The following is a 24339-nucleotide window of genomic DNA, read 5'->3' on the forward strand; positions in this document are numbered from 1 at the left end:
TTATGGCCTTGCAACCTCTTGGAGCCTGTGGACATTGAGGAACTGACTGAAAATATTTATTCCTGTTATTTTTTTTCACAAACGCATGGGGGCTGGGCTCCTTCTTGGAAAGTCAGAAATTCCAGATCTTCTAACACAGATTCTATGGAGGGGAGTGTGGTCTGAATTGCACATTTCTTGAAGCCCAGAGGCAAACGGCTCTATTGCTGTTTCTCGGGGGAGGGATTTTGTTTTTGACTCGGGCGTGTGGAGAAGAGCCACCTGTGGGCCATGGGCAGCGACAAGAGGGCACGAGAGCCTGCCAAGATCAGCATCACTCTGGGCTTTGGCCCAACTGACCAGCCGGTTTCCCTGCCTTGGAAATTGGGGCTGCCGCTCAGCCAGCTGGATGGGTGCTGCTGCCAGGGCTGCCTCCCCGGGTGGGGCGGGTCAACAGCTATGACCACAGGGGCCTCGGGACCCGCCATGCTGGACAACAGGGAACCTGATCTGACTGGAAGGGCAGCTCCGCCATGCCCCTGCCAGTTTCCCTTTTACTGGCTTCCATGTCTGTTAATGATCCTGGAGAGCCACATTCTCCTCCCTCTTCTCTTGTTTCAGTGCAAGATACTCAATCAGCACATCTCTGATGAGAGCAGTGGTGGATAAAATGCTGTATGTATTTCTTTGTAGTGGTCAGCAGCCAGTACCATAGCCCCACACTTACCCCTGGGGACTTCTCCAGGTTCCCCTTGACCCTTCCCAGATTCTGAGGGGTGAAGGGCTCATGCCCAGCATAGGTTGTCCTTCAGGAGTCCAACAATGTCTGTGGATTGGCCTGCATCCATCTGGCATGGTTGTTCAGTGTTGTGAACTGAACCCGTGCGTGCACCTGTTCTTTCTTTTTCTTTCTCCTCCGACCCTTAATTTCCTACCTAGAATCCCAAATTCTGCTTTTGCCCACCCCCTATTCTGTGCTCCCTCAAACCTACAGGCCAGTCCTCTTCCTTCCAGAACAGTGGGCTGGTTCTCCTTTCCCATGATGAAGAATGGCTCACTTTCCTCTGCTTTGGTCCTGGCAAGCGATGGTTGGACAGTGATCACCTCCCCCAGAGGAATCTGATCAGGGAAGGGGGAGGGCTCTGGACACATCACACAGGCAGCCTGTCACTTACACCACAGCCAGACTCCCTAGGTTTTTGGGAATCATCTTCTTGAATGCCTCTATTCAGCCAGCTCAAGGTAGAGCCTCCAGGCTGACCTCTTTGCTTCCTGTCTGCTAATCAGTTTATGGAAAAAATGTAAACCAAGCCTCACTGTTCCCAGAAGAGCCTGCTTTCAGACAGTCTGCAGCTCCCTCTTCCCCTCTGTGGTCTCTCAGTTATAAACCCTACTTTGCATTTGTCCCAGGCAATACCCCCACTCACTCTCCTCCTTCCCATGAGAGCATTGTTGTAAGCAGACAACCAGCTAAAGGTCTCTGAGTCATTCTGATGCCAAGCATCCCCATGTCTCTTCTGGTTCTCCTCAGGTTCTCCAGGTTCAGGGAAACCTGAACTCAGAACTAACAACCTCGTAGTCATTGAAGAAGCCGCAGTTTCACAAATTACGTGGATGGCCACACGCCTTTCCTGAGTACCCACCACGTGTGAGATTTGCTGTGCACAAAGATGACATGTTGAAGGACAACGTCCTTCTTGGGGCTTGAGTTTCTGGTTGAGAGAAAGAAGAAATACAACTTACAGGGAGATGGAATGAAAAATGACAGGAAGGAGTCAGAAAGGAATGGCGGCAGAAGATGAGATACCACTCTGGTTGGGGGGACTCCCACGGCCCATGTTGAGAGGAGGGTCCTAGACCTGAGGAGGAGGCAGCTGGGTTTGAATCGTGGCTTTGCCAAGGTGTGTGCGACCACCATACCTCAGTTTCCCTGCTTGTGAGATAGGGTCATCAGGAGAATTACGTGAGATGGTGCTCATCAGGCCCCTTGCTCGTGGCCAGTGAGGAATTAGTAGAAGCTGTCGCTGTGTGAGCTTCATGGAGGAGATAGGACCTGGCCTGGTGCTAAAGCCAGGACACACGCGGACAGATGCCCAGGAGTTTTCATGGTAGAGCCGGGGACTCAGAGACAAGCAAGGCACGGTTCTTACTAGGAAAGGGCTTCTAAAGAACTGACAAATCCCATTCTTTTGCGCTGGTAAGATAAGTGATGCCAACCCTTACAGACACCGGTGTTTAATAATAGCGACTAAAGAAAGCTGCTATAGAAAAGACAAAGCACGAAGGTGTACACTGTAGTAGCTAAGACTGTCAAAGGGCTCAAAGGATTTTGCCTGAGTTGGGTATTTCTCCCCATGGTGGCTAGGGGGCGATGGAAGCCCACAAAACAGGGAGATGTTCGCACACAGTGTTAACTGTGCAACCGGCAGGTCGGCCCTGGGCCCTACTTTGCTTACCTGAAAAGAGCATCCACCCCCACTCCCACACCAAACACCCCACATGCCCACCCTTTCATCCTTCACTCTCCAAATATTTCCTGAAAGACTAGTATGTCTCAGGCTTGCATAGGTACCAAGGAGCAGAAATGTATGGAAAACTCTATAGATGTTGAATACTGAGTCTTTTTTGTTTTTTTTTAAAGATTTTTCTTTTTTTTTCTTTCTTTCTTTCTTTTTTTTTTTAAGATTTTTATTTCTTTATTTAACAGACAGAGATCACAAATAGGCAGAGAGGCAGGCAGAGAGAGGGGGATGGGGGGAAGCAGGATCCCTGCTGAGCAGAGAGCCTGATATGGGGCTCAGTCCCAGGACCCTGAGATCATGACCTGAGTTGAAGGCAGAGGCTTTAACCACCCACTGAGCCACCCGGGCACCCCTTGAGTACTAAGTCTTAAATGTGGCATTGATCTGTTAGGTTGTCACATCTGAAAAATGCACGTGTTAAGATGAGGTGTCATTTGCACACTTCAAGGCTCTTTTAAAACTTGTACCTGTCTAAATACCATTCAAAGTTTTGGGGTCTGCACTCAGTTTGAGGAAAAGAGGCCCAACTGAGCAGTGAAGTCTGGATAGAGACTGGCTTTGCCATCCTAGAGTCTCGGTTCAGCTGTGGCCTGAGCTCAGATGAGCTATTTAATGTCTCTGAGCTGCAGTGCTGCAGCTCTCATGCATGGTTGTATGCATGCAGTGTGCGGCATTCAGGAGGTGATCAGCAGGTGTTCATTCCCGAGATTCTGCTCTCTAGGAGGAAGAGAAAGGAGGCAAGTGAGGAGCCACGTACTCCATGTGCTTGGCTGGGGACACAGCCACTGCCCAAAAGGCATTGTCTCCATAGGCATACACAGGGAACATCAGTTAGTTCAAATGCTCCAAAACACTTGAAATCAGAGGGGAGGGAATCCAGATAGTCTGAAATATGCTTATTACAAGGCGAGGAGAAGTGTTTAGCCCAACAGACATGTCTTGAGGGCTCCAATGATGCGCGGCAGGGGTCAGGGATGGGAAGACCGAGACAAGATGAGGTGGGAATCTGGCCAAGTGCAGAAGCTTCGGGAGCAATGGTGTGACACCTGGGCAGAGAGTGTGAGCCAGAGTGAGGACGTCTGCTCCCCGGCTTCATGTGGCTTTATTAATAGCTTATGTCAGCTGGTTTCTGGGTAATTGGGTTTGATAGCTCAGCCTGGATTTGATTGACATGTGTGCTGAGAGGGGCTGTGGGGGGAAATCTTGAACTTGATTTAGTCACAATGAATTTTACATGTCATAAAGTATTTTATGAACTGCAGGTTCATATGCAGGTGTCCTGGATGACCTCAGAAAATGTTTATTTTTGAGGATAGGAAGTTTGCTGTTAGAATGGGGCTTGTGAGAAGGGTCTTGGGTTCAGGACTCTCACACTTGACTGCGACTCTAATTTTGCTCCTTATTATTCATGGGTTGTTAGACATGCACCTGATGACTTCTAAGACAGAGCTTGTTGCCAAGTTCCAGGGTGGTCCCTCCAATTCCTGTCTCTGGGACTCACATCCTAGATAATTCCCTCCCCCAAATGTGGTGAGACTTTTGAGTATGGTGGAATATCATGCCCATGATTTTCTTACATGGTATGACAAAGGTGAGGAGATTTTGCTGAAGTAATCGAGGTACCATGTCTGTTAATGTTGAGTTACTAAAAGGGAGATTAGGGTGGGCCTGACCTAATCAGGCATGCTCTTGAAAAGAGGGTCCAGAGGTCAGAGACAGAAGTCAGGAGGATTTTCTGATGGCTTTGAAGAAGCAGACTGCCAGGTTGTGAACAAGACCACATGTCAGAGGATGACTCCAATGGAAGGTCAACAAAAATGTAAGGACCATGTGCAGCCTCTGTAGGGAACTTTGGCTCTCATTTCAGGAAAGTCTGTCTTGGAAGACCACAAGCAGTGGGTTTGATGAGATGAGATCACAGCCCAGCTGACGTCTTGACTACAGCTTTGTGAGACCCTGAGCAGAGGACCCATGAAGCCACACTGAACTCTTCATTATGCAAAAGTGTCCATTTAAGCTTCGAAATTTATGGTGATTTGTTCCTCAGCAAAAAAAAAAAAAAAAAAAAAAAAAAAAATGAACTTAGAACTCATATTACCTACTTTACAGGGCTGTTGTGGGGATTAGGAAAGAGGTGTGCAAGGCACCCGGCATGTAGGAGACCACTAATTAATGATAGCTTTTAGACCGGTAATGGGTAATATCCCACTGTTTTTTAGGGAACATAAATCTCCACTTTTGGAATGGATCTGGCGAGGTGCTAAGAAATATTGAGAGGACCAAGGGAAATGTTGTGTGTACCACACTCCTAGTGTAGTGTCTGCAGACGGCGGCCTCAGTAAACAGTACGGGATGGCACTGATGATGGCGATAATGACCATCCTGACTCACAGTCATGGTGGCTTTCATCCTGGTGAGAATTAGGTCTATTTCTCAATAAAACACAGATCTCTTCTTCCCCCTTAAAACCACTTCAGCTAATTAGCTCTTCTGGCAAAAGTACCAGAGACTATTACCATTACCGTTACTGTCCACAGATAGCCATGAACCTTAGACATAATCTGGTCCGACTTCTTCAGTTTACCAAAACACCTTGAATATGAAGCAGGTGTTTTTAATGTCACAAAGCAAATTAATAAAGGAATCAGGAATAGAATTCAGTTATGTTGACACCAAGGTCATTCCTACAGAATCACATATTTATTTCTTTTCTGAAAATGTCCTTCTATTTAAGACACAGAGCAACTCACATTTCAACTCAAAAATTGTCAGCATTCCCTTGCAAAAGTCACCTTGCATGTCAGTTGTGAACGTTCATTTCCAGCTACCACTCCCAAAGATTTGTTATTGATCTTAATTCATTGAATTAATCCTTATTGAGAGCCTGCTGTGTGCTATATTTGGAATCAAGTTTGTTAACCTGGAGTCCCAAGTCACACTAAAATTATACCCCAAGTTCCTTGTTAGATTATTTGCCATAATGACCCTCTAAGTAGCTGCGGAGACGACCATTTATTTTAATTAATTTTTTTTAAGATTATTTATTTATTTATTTGATAGGCAGAGATCACAAGTAGGCAGAGAGGCAGGGGAAGAGAGAGAAAGGTGGAAGCAGGCTCCCTGCTGAGCAGAGAGCCCGATGTGGGGCTTGATCCTAGGACCCTGGGATCATGACCTAAGCCGAAGGCAGAGGCTTTAACCCACTGAGGCACCCAGGCGTCCCTGTGATGACCGTTTTATAGGTGAAGACATTGAGAAATAAAGAGGTTCAAGGGGTGGTTGCCAGAGAGGAGGGGGCTAAGGGGCTGGGTGAAATGGACAGAGAGGCACAGGCTTCCAGGTAAATGATGACTAAGTCACAGAGATGAAAAGTACAGCACAGGGAACATAGTCAATAATATTGTCATGTCATTGTCTGCTGACGGATGGTGACGACACTTAACCGAAGTAACGAATAGAATTGACGCATTAATATATTATATGCTTGAAACAAATGTAATATTGTATTTTAATTATACTTCAATACAAAAATAGATAATAAAACACTGTGTCTCAAACTAGTGAGAAAAGAAAAAAGAGGTTCAGGGGTTTGCAAGGCCAAACAACTGGTAAGAAGGATTTGAGATTTTGGCCAAATAGTAATAATGAATCGGACAAGTAGAGAACCAACCCCCTTCTGCCTTCAGCCCTGTCACTGGGGCTCTGCTGGATCTGGGGTGGTGTTCAGGCTCGGGTCCCCAGGACTGACAGCACAAAAGCTCCCAGCACGGACAATGAGGGAGGAGGAAATGTTGAAATGGCTCTCCTGGTTTTTTAGTCCCTTCTCAGCAGAATTCTTCTTTTTCCTCAGCAGACATTTCAGAAACTTGGTCAGATACCGACAGGAGCCTAGATCCTGGGGGTGGAACCCCGCATTTCTCACTAATGACCCTGTCTATCCAGGGCTGAGCCTGCCACACACCTGTAAGGAGGGCAGCCTGCAGGAGGTGACCAGGCTCTGGCTCCGTGGCTGGGGTAAGCTCATGAGCAGCGACAGGTGTTTCTTCATGCCTCCTGTATTTGTAGTGAGACCCGGAAACGAACCCCATGGGGAAGACCATCGAAGATGGAGGGGAATCTTCTGGACAGCACGAAGTCTAAAGCCCTGCCGTATATTTATTTATTTTTAATTTTTTTTTTTTTTTTTTTTTTAAGGTTTAAATTTAAAATCTTCTTTTTTTTTTTTTATAATTTTTTATTTTTTATAAACATATATTTTTATCCCCTGGGGTACAGGTCTGTGAATCACCAGGCTTACACACTTCACAGCACTCACAAAAGCACATACCCTCCCCAATGTCCATAATCCCACCCCCTTCTCCCAAACCCCCTCCCCCCGGCGACCTCAGTTTGTTTTGTGAGATCAAGAGTCACTTATGGTTTGTCTCCCTCCCAATCCCATCTTGTTTCATTTATTCTTCTTCTACCCACTTAAGCCTCCATGTTGCATCACCACTTCCTCATATCAGGGAGATCATATGATAGTTGTCTTTCTCTGCTTGACTTATTTCGCTAAGCATGATACGCTCTAGTTCCATCCATGTTGTTGCAAATGGCAAGATTTCATTTCTTTTGATGGCTGCATAGTATTCCATTGTGTATATATACCACATCTTCTTGATCCATTCATCTGTTGATGGACATCTAGGTTCTTTCCATAGTTTGGCTACTGTGGACATTGCTGCTATAAACATTCGGGTGCATGTGTCCCTTTGGACCACTACATTTGTATCTTTAGGGTAAATACCCAATAGTGCAATTGCTGGGTCATAGGGCAGTTCTATTTTCAACATTTTGAGGAACCTCCATGCTGTTTTCCAGAGTGGCTGCACCAGCTTGCATTCCCACCAACAGTGTAGGAGGGTTCCCCTTTCTCCGCATCCTCGCCAGCATCTGTCATTTCCTGACTTGTTGATTTTAGCCATTCTGACTGGTGTGAGGTGATATCTCATTGTGGTTTTGATTTGTATTTCCCTGATGCCGAGTGATATGGAGCACTTTTTCATGTGTCTGTTCGCCATCTGGATGTCTTCTTTGCAGAAATGTAGGTTCATGTCTTCTGCCCATTTCTTGATTGGATTATTTGTTCTTTGGGTGTTGAGTTTGCTAAGTTCTTTATAGATTCTGGACACTAGTCCTTTATCTGATATGTCGTTTGCAAATATCTTCTCCCATTCTGTCAGTTGTCTTTTGATTTTGTTAACTGTTTCCTTTGCTGTGCAAAAGCTTTTGATCTTGATGAAATCCCAGTAGTTCATTTTTTCCCTTGCTTCCCTTGCCTTTTGCGTTGTTCCTAGGAAGATGTTGCTGCGGCAGAGGTCGAAGAGGTTGCTGCCCGTGTTCTCCTCAAGGATTTTGATGGATTCCTTTCGTACATTGAGGTCCTTCATCCATTTTGAGTCTATTTTTGTGTGTGGTGTAAGGAAATGGTCCAATTTCATTTTTCTGCATGTGGCTGCCCAATTTTCCCAGCACCATTTATTGAAAAGGCTGTCTTTTTTCCATTGGACATTCTTTCCTGCTTTGTCGAAGATTAGTTGACCATAGATTTGAGGGTCTATTTCTGGGCTCTCTATTCTGTTCCATTGATCTATGTGTCTGTTTTTGTGCCAGTACCATGCTGTCTTGATGATGACAGCTTTGTAATAGAGCTTGAAGTCCGGAATTGTGATGCCACCAACGTTGGCTTTCGTTTTCAATATCCCTTTGGCTATTCGAGGTCTTTTCTGGTTCCATATAAATTTTAGAATTATTTGTTCCATTTCTTTGAAAAAGATGGATGGTACTTTGATAGGAATTGCATTAAATGTGTAGATTGCTTTAGGTAGCATAGACATTTTCACAATATTTATTCTTCCAATCCAGGAGCATGGAACATTTTTCCATTTCTTTGTGTCTTCCTCAATTTCTTTCATGAGTACTTTATAGTTTTCTGAGTATAGATTCTGTGTCTCTTTGGTTAGGTTTATTCCTAGGTATCTTATGGTTTTGGATGCAATTGTAAATGGGATTGACTCCTTAATATCTCTTTCTTCTGTCTTGCTGTTGGTGTAGAGAAATGCAACTGATTTCTGTGCATTGATTTTATATCCTGACACTTTACTGAATTCCTGTATAAGTTCTAGCAGTTTTGGAGTGGAGTCTTTTGGGTTTTCCACATATAGTATCATATCATCTGCAAAGAGTGATAATTTGACTTCTTCTTTGCCGATTTGGATGCCTTTAATTTCCTTTTGTTGTCTGATTGCTGAGGCTAGGACCTCTAGTACTATGTTGAATAGCAGTGGTGATAATGGACATCCCTGCCGTGTTCCTGACCTTAGCGGAAAAGCTTTCAGTTTTTCTCCATTGAGAATGATATTTGCGGTGGGTTTTTCATAGATGGCTTTGATGATATTGAGGTATGTGCCCTCTATCCCTACACTTTGAAGAGTTTTGATCAGGAAGGGATGCTGTACTTTGTCAAATGCTTTTTCAGCATCTATTGAGAGTATCATATGGTTCTTGTTCTTTCTTTTATTGATGTGTTGTATCACATTGACTGATTTGCGGATGTTGAACCAACCTTGCAGCCCTGGAATAAATCCCACTTGGTCGTGGTGAATAATCTTTTTAATGTACTGTTGAATCCTATTGGCTAGTATTTTGTTGAGTATTTTCGCATCTGTGTTCATCAAAGATATCGGTCTATAGCTCTCTTTTTTGGTGGGATCCTTGTCTGGTTTTGGGATCAAGGTGATGCTGGCCTCATAAAATGAGTTTGGAAGTTTTCCTTCCATTTCTATTTTTTGGAACAGTTTCAGGAGAATAGGAATTAGTTCTTCTTTAAATGTTTGGTAGAATTCCCCCGGGAAGCCGTCTGGCCCTGGGCTTTTGTTTGTTTGGAGATTTTTAATGACTGTTTAAATCTCCTTACTGGTTATGGGTCTGTTCAGGCTTTCTATTTCTTCCTGGTTCAGTTGTGGTAGTTTATATGTTTCTAGGAATGCATCCATTTCTTCCAGATTGTCAAATTTATTGCCGTAGAGTTGCTCATAGTATGTTCTTATAATAGTTTGTATTTCTTTGGTGTTAGTTGTGATCTCTCCTCTTTCATTCATGATTTTATTTATTTGGGTCCTTTCTCTTTTCTTTTTGATAAGTCGGGCCAGGGGTTTATCAATTTTATTAATTCTTTCAAAGAACCAGCTCCTAGTTTCGTTGATTTGTTCTATTTGTTTTTTTGGTTTCTATTTCATTGATTTCTGCTCTGATCTTTATGATTTCTCTTCTCCTGCTGGGCTTAGGGTTTCTTTCTTGTTCTTTCTCCAGCTCCTTTAGGTGTAGGGTTAGGTTGTGTACCTGAGACCTTTCTTGTTTCTTGAGAAAGGCTTGTACCGCTATATATTTTCCTCTCAGGACTGCCTTTGTTGTGTCCCACAGATTTTGAACCGTTGTATTTTCATTATCATTTGTTTCCATGATTTTTTTCAATTCTTCTTTAATTTCCCGGTTGACCCATTCATTCTTTAGAAGGATGCTGTTTAGTCTCCATGTATTTGGGTTCTTTCCAAACTTCCTTTTGTGGTTGAGTTCTAGCTTTAGAGCATTGTGGTCTGAAAATATGCAGGGAATGATCCCAATCTTTTGATACCGGTTGAGTCCTGATTTAGGACCGAGGATGTGATCTATTCTGGAGAATGTTCCATGTGCACTAGAGAAGAATGTGTATTCTGTTACTTTGGGATGAAATATTCTGAATATATCTGTGATGTCCATCTGGTCCAGTGTGTCATTTAAGGCCTTTATTTCCTTGCTGATCTTTTGCTTGGATGACCTGTCCATTTCAGTGAGGGGAGTATTAAAGTCCCCTACTATCATTGTATTATTGTTGATGTGTTTCTTTGATTTTGTTATTAATTGGTTTATATAGTTGGCTGCTCCCATATTGGGGGCATAGATATTTAAAATTGTTAAATCTTCTTGTTGGACAGACCCTTTGAGTATGATATAGTGTCCTTCCTCATCTCTTATTATAGTCTTTGGCTTAAAATCTAATTGATCTGATATAAGGATTGCCACTCCTGCTTTCTTCTGATGTCCATTAGCATGGTAAATTCTTTTCCACCCCCTCACTTTAAATCTGGAGGTGTCTTCGGGCTTAAAATGTGTTTCTTGGAGGCAACATATAGATGGGTTTTGTTTTTTTATCCATTCTGATACCCTGTGTCTTTTGACAGGGGCATTTAGCCCATTCACATTCAGGGTAACTATTGAGAGATATGAATTTAGTGCCATTGTATTGCCTGTAAGGTGACTGTTACTGTATATGGTCTCTGTTCCTTTCTGATCTACCACTTGTAGGCTCTCTCTTTGCTTAGAGGACCCCTTTCAAGATTTCCTGTAGAGCTGGTTTGGTATTTGCAAATTCTTTCAGTTGTTGTTTGTCCTGGAAGCTTTTAATCTCTCCTTCTATTTTCAATGATAGCCTAGCTGGATATAGTATTCTTGGCTGCATGTTTTCTCGTTTAGTGCTCTGAAAATATCATGCCAGCTCTTTCTGGCCTGCCAGGTCTCTGTGGATAAGTCAGCTGCCAATCTAATATTTTTACCATTGTATGTTACAGACTTCTTTTCCCGGGCTGCTTTCAGGATTTTCTCTTTGTCATTGAGACTTGTAAATTTTACTATTAGGTGGTGGGGGGGTGTGGGCCTATTCTTATTGATTTTGAGGGGCATTCTCTGAACTTCCTGAATTTTTATGCTCGTTCCCTTTGCCATATTGGGGAAATTCTCCCCAATAATTCTCTCCAGTATACCTTCTGCTCCCCTCTCACTTTCTTCTTCTTCTGGAATCCCAATTATTCTAATGTTGTTTCGTCTTATGGTGTCACTTATCTCTCGAATTCTCCCCTCATGGTCCAGTAGCTGTTTGTCCCTCTTTTGCTCAGCTTCTTTATTCTCTGTCATTTGGTCTTCTATATCACTAATTCTTTCTTCTGCCTCATTTATCCTAGCAGTGAGAGCCTCCATTTTTGATTGCACCTCATTAATAGCTTTTTTGATTTCACCTTGGTTAGATTTTAGTTCTTTTATTTCTCCAGAAAGGGCTTTTATATCTCTCGAGAGGGTTTCTCTAATATCTTCCATGCCTTTTTCGAGCCCAGCTAGAACCTTGAGAATTGTCATTCTGAACTCTAGATCTGACATATTACCGATGTCTGTATTGATTAGGTCCCTAGCCTTCGGTACTGCCTCTTGTTCTTTTTTTTTGTGTTGAATTTTTCCGTCTTGTCATTTTGTCCAGATAAGAGTAAATGAAGTGGCAAGTAAAATACTAAAAGGGTGGCAACAACCCCAGGAAAATATGCTTTAACCAAATTAGAAGAGATCCAAAATCGTGAGTGGGGGGAGAAAGGGGATAAAAAGAGGTTCAAAAAGGAAGAAAAAAAAAAAAAAAAAAAAAAAAAAAAAAAAAAAAAAAAAAAAAAAAAGAAAAAAAAAGAAAAGAAAAGAAAAAAGAATTTTTTAAAAAAAGAAAACACCTAAGAAAAATGTAAATATATATATATATATTAGATAAACTAGTAAAAAATCGTTAAAAAAGAAAAAAGGTAACACAGTTAAAAAAAATTTTACCCGAAGGCGAGAAAAAAAAAAAAAATTAAAAAGAAAAAATTAAATTAACTGCAAGACTAAAAAAAATCACAGGAAAAAAGCCATGAGTTCCGTGCTTGGCTTTCTCCTCCTCTGGAATTCTGCTGCTCTCCTTGGTATTGAAACCGCACTCCTTGGTAGGTGAACTTGGTCTCGGCTGGATTTCTTGTTGATCTTCTGGGGGAGGGGCCTGTTGTAGTGATTCTCAAGTGTCTTTGCCCCAGGCGGAATTACACCGCCCTTACCCGGGCCGGGGTGAGTAATCCGCTCGGGTTTGCTTTCAGGAGCTTTTGTTCCCTGAGCGCTTTCCGTAGAGTTCCGGAGGACGGGAATACAAATGGCGGCCTCCTGGTCTCCGGCCTGGAGGAGCCGAGAGCCCAGGGCCGCACTCCTCAGTGCGCGCTCAGAGAACCGCGCCCAGTTACTCCCGTCTGCCTGACCTCCGGCCGCGCTCCGAGCTCACCGAGCCTGCGACCGGTTCAAGGTAACCCCGAGCTGCGAGCTTACTGTCAGCTCTGTCTCTGTAGCCGGCTTTCCCGTTCCAATACCCGCAAGCTCTGCGACACTCAGACACCCCCGATCCTTCTGTGACCCTGCGGGACCTGAGGCCACGCTGACCCCGCGTGGGCTTCGCCCCGGTTTAGCCTCTGGAGCGATGTCCCTCAGCGGAACAGACTTTTAAAAGTCCTGATTTTGTGCGCGGTTGCTCCGCTGCTTGCCGGGAGCCGGCCCCTCCCCCCGGGGTCTATCTTCCCGTCGCTTTGGATTCACTTCTCCGCCAGTCCTACCTTTCAGAAAGTGGTTGTTTTTCTGTTTCCAGAATTGCTGTTCTTCTTCTCTTCGATCTGCCGATGGATTTTCAGGTGTTTGCAATCTTTAGATAAGCTATCTAGCTGATCTCCGGCTAGCTGAAGCAGTCTCAGCTTGCTACTTCTCCGCCATCTTGACTCCTTCCTATTTTTAATTTTTTTAAAAAGAGTTTATTTATTTGACAGAGAGAGCGCGTGCACAAATAGTGGGAGCAGGAAAGGGAGAAGCAGGATTCCCACTGAGTAAGGAGCCCGATGCAGGACTTGGTCCCAGGACCCCGGGATCGTGACCTGAGCTAAAGGCAGATGCTTAACCGACTGAGCCACCCTGGTGCCCCTGAAACCCCGAGGTTTATAAACCTCTCCCTTCTGCTACAGGGTCCATCTCCATGGGCATTGCCTGCAGACCCTGGGTTTATGGATCTGAACATGCAGGAACAGAGTCTCGGTTTGTGGGGGAGACTTGGCATTTCATGAAACAAACTGTTGCCAAGCATCTCTTTGGGCAGAACACTTGGAAATAAAGTCCAGAAGCCTGCTGACACTCGGGCCTGGTGCCTCCCACCCTTCATCTGCTCTCAGTATTCTCCTCTGCTCTTGCCCTCGGGCTCCTGTGCTCTCTTCGCTCCTCATTTCCCCTTCTCCAAGGCACAGGAGTCAAAGAATGGAGTTCGGTCTCTAGGGTTCTCCATCTCAAGTGCATCTCCTTTCAAAACCTTTTCTATTACCGTGGATCAAAATGCCCTTGCTTCTACTCGAAGTAGATCTAGGCTCAGTGGTACCAGGGGGGGACAGAGAACATAAGCTCCATACACGCCCTGGTCATGAACTTCCTCTTCCGGTGTGTACCAGTTTCTCCTTACCGTGTGCAAAACTCAAGTGAGTAATATTGCCCATGATGTCTTTGTGGGGGCTCCTGTGTCCCAAGTATGTGAGCATTGACCATGGCTGGGGGGGCGGGGGTCTGTAGTAGTCCCACTTCCTGGGAAAGGCAGGGAGGCCCGGGGAGGTTAAGTCACATGCTCAAGATGGCCCCAGGACTGGAAATGGCAACTGCCCCATCCGGCCCTTCTAATCCCCTTCAGGTTCTTCTTTCCTTTTCTCTGTGGTGGGGACCAATTCCTCATTTCTTCTGTAGCTTCCTTGTTCATTGGGTCTATTGCATGTGATCTATCTCCCTGCCTCTTCCCCAGGCCCCAGTGGGAGGCCACCTGCCCTATGAAGGCTGGGGCTTTTGTCAGTTATATTTGCTAGGAGATCCTGGTGGCTTAGAAGGGGGCCTGCTTCCCAATGACAATGAATAAATAACTTTTTAAGAAGATTTAATTAATTAATTTATTTGAGAGAGAGAGAGAGCGAGAGTGCTTACATGGGGTGGGGTGGGATGAGGTCCTGGCAGAGGGAGAGGGAGAGAGAATCCCAGCATTCTCCCCGCTGAGCGTGGAGCCTGAGGCAGGTCTCAGATCTCAGGACCCTGAGATCATGACCTAGGATCAGATGCTTCACTGACTGAGCTACTTAGGCACCCTAAATAAACATTTTTAAAAAATGAATGGATAAAAGTAGCTAAAGCAAGATTTCTAATGACGAGTTTTACCCCAACTTTAGCACCCAACTTAGGTGTCACCCAAAGTGTCTTTTTTTTTTTTTTTTTTTTTAATATAGACCATTCATCTCTTTTGTATCCTGTGAAGAAATAGTGTTTGGAAAATTCATGTAGATGAAGCAAGCTCTGTGTCTTTCATCTGAACCACGTCCTGGGGCAGCTTTGGGTGTCTTTTTATTGACACCTGACCAGGAGGTGTATTTAGTCGCTGGTCGCCCCAGAAATCCATATCCATTGTAAGAGCTGAGCTCTTTGAACACCAGTGTGGAACGCATTAGAGCTACCTCGGGACTCACATCAGTGTCATGTTCAAGACTCACTTAACGGGTATTCATGTTTTTCCTCATTAGATTTTTCCATATGGCTTCCAGCTTCGCATGTGTTTCTACTCCCAGACAGTAGCATTTGTAAACACTGACATCTCTCAACCTCTTCCCCAGCTCTCCCTGCCAACTGCCTTCCAAAAATGAACCCAACTCTGACTTGAACACATGTTTATGTGTATGTCTGTCTTGTGCCATTTTTCCCCATATGCTCCTTATATGGGAATGTTCTAGGATTTTCGTAGATCTTTTTATGTGGGCTTCAATGTCTGCTTTAGTTGCTGTCTTACATAATTATTCTCTCTATTCATATAAAGGTTTGTTCGTTTCCAAAGACTTCACATACATTTCTCATCCAACCCTCCCTGTGCCTGGCCTGTGAGGTTAGCAAGACAGGCATAATTATTGGTGATATTTTATAAATGAGTAGTTTGATGCTCAGAGAGGCTAAGTGTCTTTTTCAAGGCAACAAGGTAGGAGGAAGCAGAAGTGGGACCAGAGGACTTCGGAGGACATGCCCTGGCCTTTCCCACTGTGCTACTGGGCCTGGACCCCTGTTGGCCTCATTTCAAGTGTTGTGCCGTGTATAATTATGGGATTAAAACATATTTTTAAGGCTGGTGTTCTCTGCAGCTAAAGTAATAGTCCATGTGAACAGTGTATAAATAATTGAGCTAAGGGAACCAAAATGTGATCCAAGGGAATGAGAGAGGCTGACGGGTTATCATGTGAGGCACAAGAAGTAAATAGCTTGGAGGGACAGAAGATACAGTCTGTGGGTGAAAGACCAGGGACAGACTGAGGGAAAAGGAAAAAGAAAGCCTTCCATGGGTCTTGTGTTCTTCACTTTCAAATAAATGATCTCCTTTATTCCTCAGACTAAACTCATAGGGAGATGTTATTAAAATTTCCATTTAATTGAGGAAGGGATTGCAGACCAGAGAGTTTACTGCTTTTTTCTCAGTTGGGAGAGCTGGAATTTTAAGCAGCTTTTCTGACTCTAAAGACTGAATTTTTTAAAGTGTGAAACCTAGATTATTTTTCCTCCAAGATTCTGAAGTCCGTCTGGTTTCTTGCATTATATCTAAGTTCTTCTCTAGTGACAATGGCTGCCCTCTTGGCTTCTCCCTTTTTATAAAGAGCCCTAGAGGCACCCAGTGGCCCACATGACAAATACGAGTTCAAACCCAGCTCTATCATTCACCAGCTGTGTGAATTTAAGCAAGTTTCTTCCCGTCTCTGTGCCTCAGTTTGTGATCTGTAAAATGGAGATAATAATAAATCTGGCGCATAGAATTGTTTTAAAAATCAAGGGAGATGTATGTCAAGTACTCAACACAGAGCCCAGCACCAGGAAAACCCTCATTAAATATTAGTTGTTGTCATCATGCTGTATAATAAAACATTTGTCTGTTCTTTGTCTCAGGTTCTAGACTCCTGGAATTTCCTGAGCGCTAGGAGCCCATGGACCACACCTGAGTTAAAGCTAACAAGGTAACTCGGGATGGGGCCAGTTGTGGTGTCAGCCTGACCTCCCCACCTCTGGGGAGGGAAGACGGAGTTCGAGTTCAATCACAGGGCCAATGATTCGGTCAATCATGCCTCTGTAATAAAATTCCAGTGAAACCCTGGATACCCAAAGCTGCCCCAAGGTTAGTGAGCATACTGCTGTATTGGGAGGGTGACATGTCTTGATTCCACAGGGACAGGGAGTGGAAGCAGCTCGCTCAGGACTGTTCCAAACTTTGCCCTATGTATCTCTTCATGTGGTGATTCCTGATTTGTTACTTAACTTTTTTTTTTTTCTAAAGCTCTTGGTATGAAACCCAGAGTAGGACTTGAACTCTGAGACCCTCAGACCAATACCTGAGCTGAGATCAAGAGTCGGATGCTTAACTGACTGAGCCACCAGGTACCCCCTGATTTGTATCTTTTATAATAAAGCTATAATCATAAAGATAGCACTTTCTGAGTTCTAGGAATCATTCTAGTGAATCATTGAACTTGAGGGGGTCACGGGAACCCCAAATTCATAGCCAGTTTGTCAGATGTAGAGGTGGCCTGGGGACCCCCAAACTAGCAGCTGGTGTCTGAAGTGAGGCAACATGGATGGAGCACGTGCCCTTCACCTGTGGAGTCTGTGCTAACCCAGAGGGGTGAGAGGCAGACGTGACCACCATGTTGCACACTGTTCTCATTGGATCAGGCATCTCCTGTCCCAGAAAAGGAAACACCTCCCAGAAGGCCAGGTTCTAGGTCATGGGGGCAGGAAAATAGACCATGTTCAGTCAGAAACTCAAGTTTCTTAGCATTTAGGTCTTCTCTGGGCTATGAAAGAGTGTGTCTTTGTGGATTTCCAGGAAGGGAGGTGGGAGTGTGGAGCAGAGGTTTGCGGGGCGGGGGGCCTCTGGAGTAACAGAGTTAGAATCCTATCCCAATTTGTTCGTAAGTAATGCTTACTTATTCTGAGGACACATTAATTATTTCTGGAATTAAAATAGTGCCGCTACTATTACTATTACTACTACTACTACTACTACAACTACTACTGCTACTACTACTACTAAACATTCCAGGTAGCTTCCAAAGTGGCTTATTGAAAACTGGCTGTTTTGAACCACCCTTCCTTTTCCTGGACATTTGGGGCCCTTCTAAGCTCTCTCATCTCCAAAGCAAATTCTCTTAATGGCAGTCTCCACATCCTGGATGCCTTCCAAATATTCCTCGTTTGTATGGATTTCCTGGTCCAGGCTCCATTTAGAGGCCTTGCCCCAGCTCTCCCTGTTCACAGGCCTCGGTCCAGGTCAGCACAGGGCGACACTGGACGCTCACCCTTCTCCCCATGGTAGGTATCCTTTTCTCTCTCTCTTTTTCTTCAGAGTTTCAGATGTGCCTCTGTGTAAAAGCCTTCTGCTGCTTCTTGCCAAGATTTTTTTGCCTTTCTTCTAAATTCTGCCTTAAGACATAAATCTTCTCTGAAGTCTTTTATGGAGATTTCTGCACCAGAGTGTTCCTATGATTTGTAGCAACTGAACAGCTGTCTTCTCTTCTAGATTTATCTTGGAGGACAAGGAACAGCAGATGAGCCTATGGTAGAAGAAGAAATCGGGAGTATTTACTTCAGCAGTTCTCTAATAAAAATGAGGTTTTCCTTAAAAACAATGATCCTGTTAAAAACTGACAAAATGAGCTCTCTCCAGGTGGTCCGAGGTCCCTGACACATTTGGCTGGGGCAGCTGGGAGCTGGTGGGGAGACCGCTGACACAGAGCAAGGGTGGCCAGATACGGGGATGTCCGATCTCCAGCCCTGGAGACAGATAGCCTCAGTTGTGAGGAGAAGGATGTCCCCAATTCTTAGGTGCCCACAAACTCAGTGGCTGTGACCTGAGCCCGCTCAGTCTTAATTGCACAACCCATTTGGACCAGAGCGAGGAACAGTTCCAAATATTTCACAGTTTTCTCCTCTAGCCATCAAATGACACCCTTCAGAATTCCACCTTCTGAGAGCCAAAGCCTTTTCTTTGTATCCTGATCCAGTCTCTTCCCTTTTAATGGAGAGAGTGCCACTGGACCCACCTTTGGATGAGCAAAGCTGCTCTCCCTTGTCTGGCTAGCAACCAACTTAGCTTGGTTTTTCTGTCTCTGGTTATCTTTGTTCAGTTTCAAAGCTGTTTCTGCTATTTAAGAAGAGAAGTGCCCTTGGGTAACCTTACCGAAACTCGGTCCTCTCAGATGAGGATAAAAATAGAACTATCCTCAGAGAATTATTTGAGGATTAAATAAGATAATCCCCATAAGCCTAGTACCTGGCACATAGTAAGCACTTTATAACTGGTAGGGGGAAAAACAAAATGGCTGCAAAATAGACGGAAATCCCTAGAGTGCCATTTGACTTGGACACCTTGTTAACCCTGACGTTAGTGAGTACAGGAGGCTTAGTACTTATTTCGTCCACTGTGTCATTTGACTCTCATGGCACCTTTCAGGAAATTTGGAGTGGATGTTACTACTATCACCTCATAGACGAGTAAACAAAGGCAAGGAGATTCTATGGGTCTTAACCTGAGGTTACCAGTGGGTTAGTGGCAGGAAGCCTTCTGACTAGTGTTGGTCACGCAGGACCACGGTACCTCCCTCTCAGAACAAAATGTGAACAAAATGTGTGGATGAACAGTACTTGGTTGACCCAGTAGGCTTGGTTGTCCAAACTCAGCACATTCTGAAAGCTCTAGTTCTTGATTGGCTCCTGAGAGAGAAATTTAAGTCCTTGGAATATCTTGCCTGACAAGAGGGTCTTTATTTACCTGGGGCACTAGGCCATGCCAGGTAATCTGTGATCGTACTGCGATTTATGATGGGGGCTTTGGCCATTCTGCCCCAGTTTGGAGATGCTAGATTCTAAATAGCTAAGGTCAATCATGAGGGTACCCCACGCCTATGTGACTGACCCTAGTAAAATCCCTGGGCACCAAGGCTCATGTAAGTGTCGCCAATTGGCAATATTTGGCTCATATTCTCACACTTTGTTCCTGGGAGAAGGAGGTGCTGTCCACAGGGCTCTGGTGGGGACAGAAGACCAGAAACTTACTCCTGGAACTCTCCTGGGCCTCTGAGACTTTTCCCTTGGCTGATTTTATTTTATGTACTTATTTATTTTTTAAAGATTTTATTTATTTGAGAGAGAGAGAGAAGGGGAGAGAATCAGCTGGGGAAGGGGCAGAGGGAGGAGAAGCAGACTCTCTGCTGAACAAGGAGCCCAGTGTGGGGCTTGATCCCAGAACCCTGGGATGGTGACCTGAGCCTAAGGGAGACACTTAACTGACTGAGTCACCCAGGCAGATTTTAATCTATATCCTTTCACTGTCATAAGCCATAAACATGGGTAGATCAGCTTTTCCGATTTCTGTGAATCCCAGAATCTGAGTGTGGTCTTGGGGACCCCTGATCTACTGGGGAACCAAGGATTTGCTACCTCATGACTGGGAGCAAGACCTGAGATCTGGGAAGCTACGTTTCTGCTTGGAAACATGTGCATTCCCCCCATCTGAACCCTGATAGACCATGCCAACCTCTCCTTCAATACCCAGACTTCACATCATAGCCTTTACAACACTGGGTTCCAAGTATCACCAAGCTATTCAGGCTTCCCTTACTGTGGCATCCCATGCCCTTCCCTGAGGCCAGTACTTCATGAGAGCAAAGAAGAAGCATTGCTTGTTCTTGGCTACACTCCCTGAGATAACATAGTCTCCAGCATAAAATAGGTGCTCAGGAAATACTTGATGCATGAAAAATGGAATGAGTTTTATTTCCACTGAATCTTTTCCCCACCTGTTCATCAGGAATTTGTTTGACAGTTCATAGCTAGGACTTGGACTCATTCCTTGCACATACACAGGGATGAAAAAAATCAAGGTACAGTAATTGAGGGAAGAACTAAGCATTGGGTTTGGGAAACTTTTGGCAAAGTGGCTTAAATAATTTAATTGTACTAGAATCTCATGTTCACATCATTTCCGTGCCTTCACCTTTGGGCAAGCAAGCATGCACGTGAGCACACTGATCCATCTGCTTTGTTCTCTGGATTTTTTAAGTTGACTCTAGAGGAGAAAGCCTGGCAGGCAACCCAAGGCTTTAGGTGCCTGTGGGCCACTGAAGGCTGACTTCCCTTGTTGTGTGGTCTCAGGCAAGTCATCTCAGCTCTCAGTTTCCCCTTCTGCAAAATTAGTTGGTAGGACCAGCTGATACACCATCAGAAGCTTTATCTTTATCACGTCGGGCTGTCTGCTTCTACCAGCTTCTACCATCTCATGACCATATAGCAGAATAACATAATGTGAGGAAAATGCTCTGTGCTCATGCATAAAAGATGATATTTAAGGTCAAATTCTGAATTCCTGTCCTTGTCAGTTTTTTTTTAAATTGTGGTAAAATCTATACACCAAGGAACTTTCCATTTTAAGCATCTTTAAATGTATGCAATAGTGCTATGCAACCAACCCCACCATCCATCCACAGCACTTTTTCATCATCCTAAACAGAAACTTGGTCCCCATTAAATCACTTGGCATTCTCTCTTTCCTGTGGCCCCTGGCAACTGCCATTTTACTTTCTGCCTCTATGCATTTAACTATTCAAAATACCTCAGATAAGTGAAATCATAGAATATTTGTCCTTTTTTGACTGGCTTTTTCACTTAGTGTAAGAGCCGCAAGTTTCACCCTTGTTATAGCATGTGTCAAGATTTCTTTTTTTTTTTTTTAAGGCTGAATAATATTCCATGGTAGTATGGATGTAACAATTTTGTTTATCCATTCATCCTTTAATGGGTCCTTGGGTTGTTTCTACTTTTGGCTGTGGTGATTACTCCTGCTATGAACAATGGTACACTCAAACATCTGTTCGAGTCTCTGCTTTCAATTCTTTTAGGTGTATACCTAGGGGTAGACTTGCTGGAGCATATGATAGCCTATGTTTAATTTGGGGAAAGCTGCCAAACTGTCTTCCTAGCTCCTAATTTTTAAAGTCTGTCACCTCAGAGTTTGCAGCAACAAGATTTGGTCATGGGGTTATTAGGTTGCTATTAGAACTGGCTTCTGTCTGCCAACCAGGAAGAGGGCCCTCGCCAGACTCTGCCGGCATTTTAATCCTGGACTTCTCAGCCTCTGGAACTAAAAAAGTGACTGTCCATTTTTTAAAAATAATTGGTGTTGAGGTCCAGGCCAATTTAGAAAGTGAGACAGTTAATTCTTTAGAAGGAGATAGGTTCGGGGGGTGGCATCCCATCCCAGCTGTGTGATTCTGGGGAAATCATCTACCACCTTGACTGGTGGTTTCCACATCTGTGAAGTGAGCATATGCTTTATTCCCCAAGGTCATGAAGGGGAGTAAACACACAGGAAACATTTTGTGTAATGCCCGGCATAGAGTAAAGGCTCAATTGAAGATCAACCCCCTTCATCCTTTGCATTTCATGGCCACACCTTCTCCACTTGAGTCCACCCTCTGTGCCCCACAAAGTCTGTTCTTCTGCTCTACTCTGCTTAGAACACTTGTCTTTGTTGGCCCATCTCCATTCTTTCCAAGCCTCCCTCTCTGCAGATCCCATTTGGAAAGGAGTTGTTAACATGCTCCTGCCAAGGGCTTAGTAGTCCATAATTTAAAGCATGTCCTCTCTGGGGCACCTGTTTTTTGTTTTTGTTTGTTTGTTTGTTTGTTTTTAACAGAGTTTGATCTTGCAACCAAAGGATGTGTCCTAACAATATTTCAGACACTTGGGATGGAAACGTAAAAGGTAGTGATGGGACGGTCAACCTCTACTACGTAGCTTAGATCCTACTGAAGACCACACTGTGTGCTCTCCCTGGCCTAAAACAGTGTTGGGGTAGACGGAATAATTAGACCGAAAAACTGAACCATATTGGTCGGAAAAAGGGAGGTAGCACACATTTCTGACCAAACTTCTCAGAGGCAAAGTGACATTTCCATGATTGAAATGTTCAACTCACAAAACCCCTGAGATATGGTAATTAACAGTCAGCAAAGCAGACCCATACGACTAAGTGACTCAGTGAGATCCCATTCTGAAACAAACACTTGAGACTAAGGCAATTTGATATGAAGCTTTTTTGGCCGGAACTCCTGGGGGTCAGCATAAAACTTATCCTCATATGGTTTGCAGGTATATGAGGGTGAAGTGAATGAATTTCAACCAGAAACTAGGCACAGGCTGTCAAAATTAATTTTTGTATTGCATCTTTGTGCGAGAGGTTGTCCGATAGATGTAGTTTGTATTCTAAAATGTTGGAATTTCTGGGGCATTTTGATGGATTATGAAGACAAAGAATATATTCAAAACTGAGCTGGTTTTAGAAATGCTAGAACATATGGTACCCATCCTAGTGAAATTCACTGCCAACACAGGAATCAACAACAATAGGAGTTTTGGGTGAGGTGAATTGGGAGATGCTGCCAAAAAGTGGGCTCTTCCTGTCCCTGTCCCTGCTGCCTGTAGCCTCTGGCCAAATGTTGCCCATAGATGAAAAACAAGGTATCCCAGGAGGTTGCTAAGTGGATGACGCCATGTGGGGGAGCTGGGTTTGCCCCACTGAGTATGCCGCAGACTTGACAAGGCACATATGGTGCTCATTCCTGCAAATGTCAACCCCTCATTTCAAAACCTAAAAATGAAATAAAGTGCATTTTAAACATTTATGCACAGATCAATCGAGAATATGTTTCCATGGATGTGAGTTTGATGTATGAAGCTGTTTTCATACTGTGCCTTGCATATTCCCCTGATAATCTGCCTTGTTCTGACCTGCAGGGTGCCAGGGGAACCGACTCACTATAACTGAAAGGCATCCTGGCTTTCTGCTCTGATGCCAGTGAAACTGCAGACTGAGTAGACATCCTCCAGTGGCTCTTAACTTTTAGGTGATGCCTAATAAGATTGATACCATACAACAATCAAAATCCAGGCAAGAAAATATTCTCAGGAGCCCTTATGAATTTGACAAAATATACAGCCTCTTTGCCTTTACCTTTAAGTGGTCATTGGCTGTATTGGTCAGGATAGGCTGGGTATGCCACAGAACAAAAATCCTTCAACAAAGATATATTTCTTGTTCATGTCATATGTCCAACACAGGTCAGCAGGTGTAGAGGAGTGATCTGTTGTGACTCAGGAACTCAGGCTAACAGAGGCTTTGTTGTCTCTAATGTGGCTGGTGGCCTACGAGGGAAATCCTGCTCTATCTCCTATCTTCAGTTTAGATCAGAAGTGACACCTGTCATTTCTACTTGCAGTCACATGGCCCCATTTGATGGCAGGGAATTTTGACCTGTAGTTTTTCATGTGCTTGGGGGAGATGAGACTTGGAAATGAGCACTAATAATGTAAATTAGATTTTAGAATTTCATTCATTTGTTCACTCATTCATTCATCCATCAAATGAGCCTGTGCTAAATGCAATTCTAGGCCTCATGGATGATAAAGGCACATATAAAGTACACTTGCCCTCAAAATCAGGAGACACCATGTTTCAGGCTGGCAGAGGGGTGGTTGGAGACTTTGACCACCCACACTTAAATGATTATGTCATTTGGAATCTCTCTTTCCCAAAATATGGAGAAGGATTGCCCAAAAAAAGGGAGATCAGGCAGCCCCTGACAAGAAAATGCAGGAATTACAAATGACCCTTACCATCAAGGACATAGCAACCAACCAGCCTCTCACCATCTCTGCTGGAACTACACTTCTGGGCCCTGGTAACCAAAATTGAGTGGAAGAGGTAGTGTTCATAGGAATGCTAGATGTTAAAAGCAAGAATACCCTGGCTGATGATTTAGAGTGGGCTTTGAGGCAGGGCTGGATCTCCCAGTCATGACTGCTTCTCTTAACACTGTCTCAAAATTTCTTTTCA

The 24339-nt window shown here is 44.1% G+C and overlaps 1 protein-coding gene across 2 annotated transcripts in view; it reads left to right on the plus strand.

Moving 5' to 3' along the window:
• LOC101670773 overlaps positions 1-24339 on the plus strand; it is an 83511-nt gene that overhangs the window by 55530 nt on the left and 3642 nt on the right. Inside the window, exons 4-5 of one of the 2 annotated variants that reach the window (XR_001177890.2) lie at positions 16341-16408; positions 16726-16826. Coding sequence is in view for 1 of the 2 variants with exons in the window: in XM_004742719.3 (XP_004742776.1) it covers positions 16341-16408 (68 nt within the window). In the remaining variant the exon portion in view is untranslated. The remainder of the gene's footprint in view (positions 1-16340; positions 16409-16725; positions 16827-24339) is intronic. The other variant, XM_004742719.3, reaches the window with a different exon arrangement.

Source organism: Mustela putorius, unplaced genomic scaffold (assembly GCF_011764305.1).
Source record: "Mustela putorius furo isolate JIRA1106 unplaced genomic scaffold, ASM1176430v1.1 tig00003858_pilon_pilon_pilon, whole genome shotgun sequence".
Classification (NCBI taxonomy): domain Eukaryota; kingdom Metazoa; phylum Chordata; class Mammalia; order Carnivora; family Mustelidae; genus Mustela; species Mustela putorius.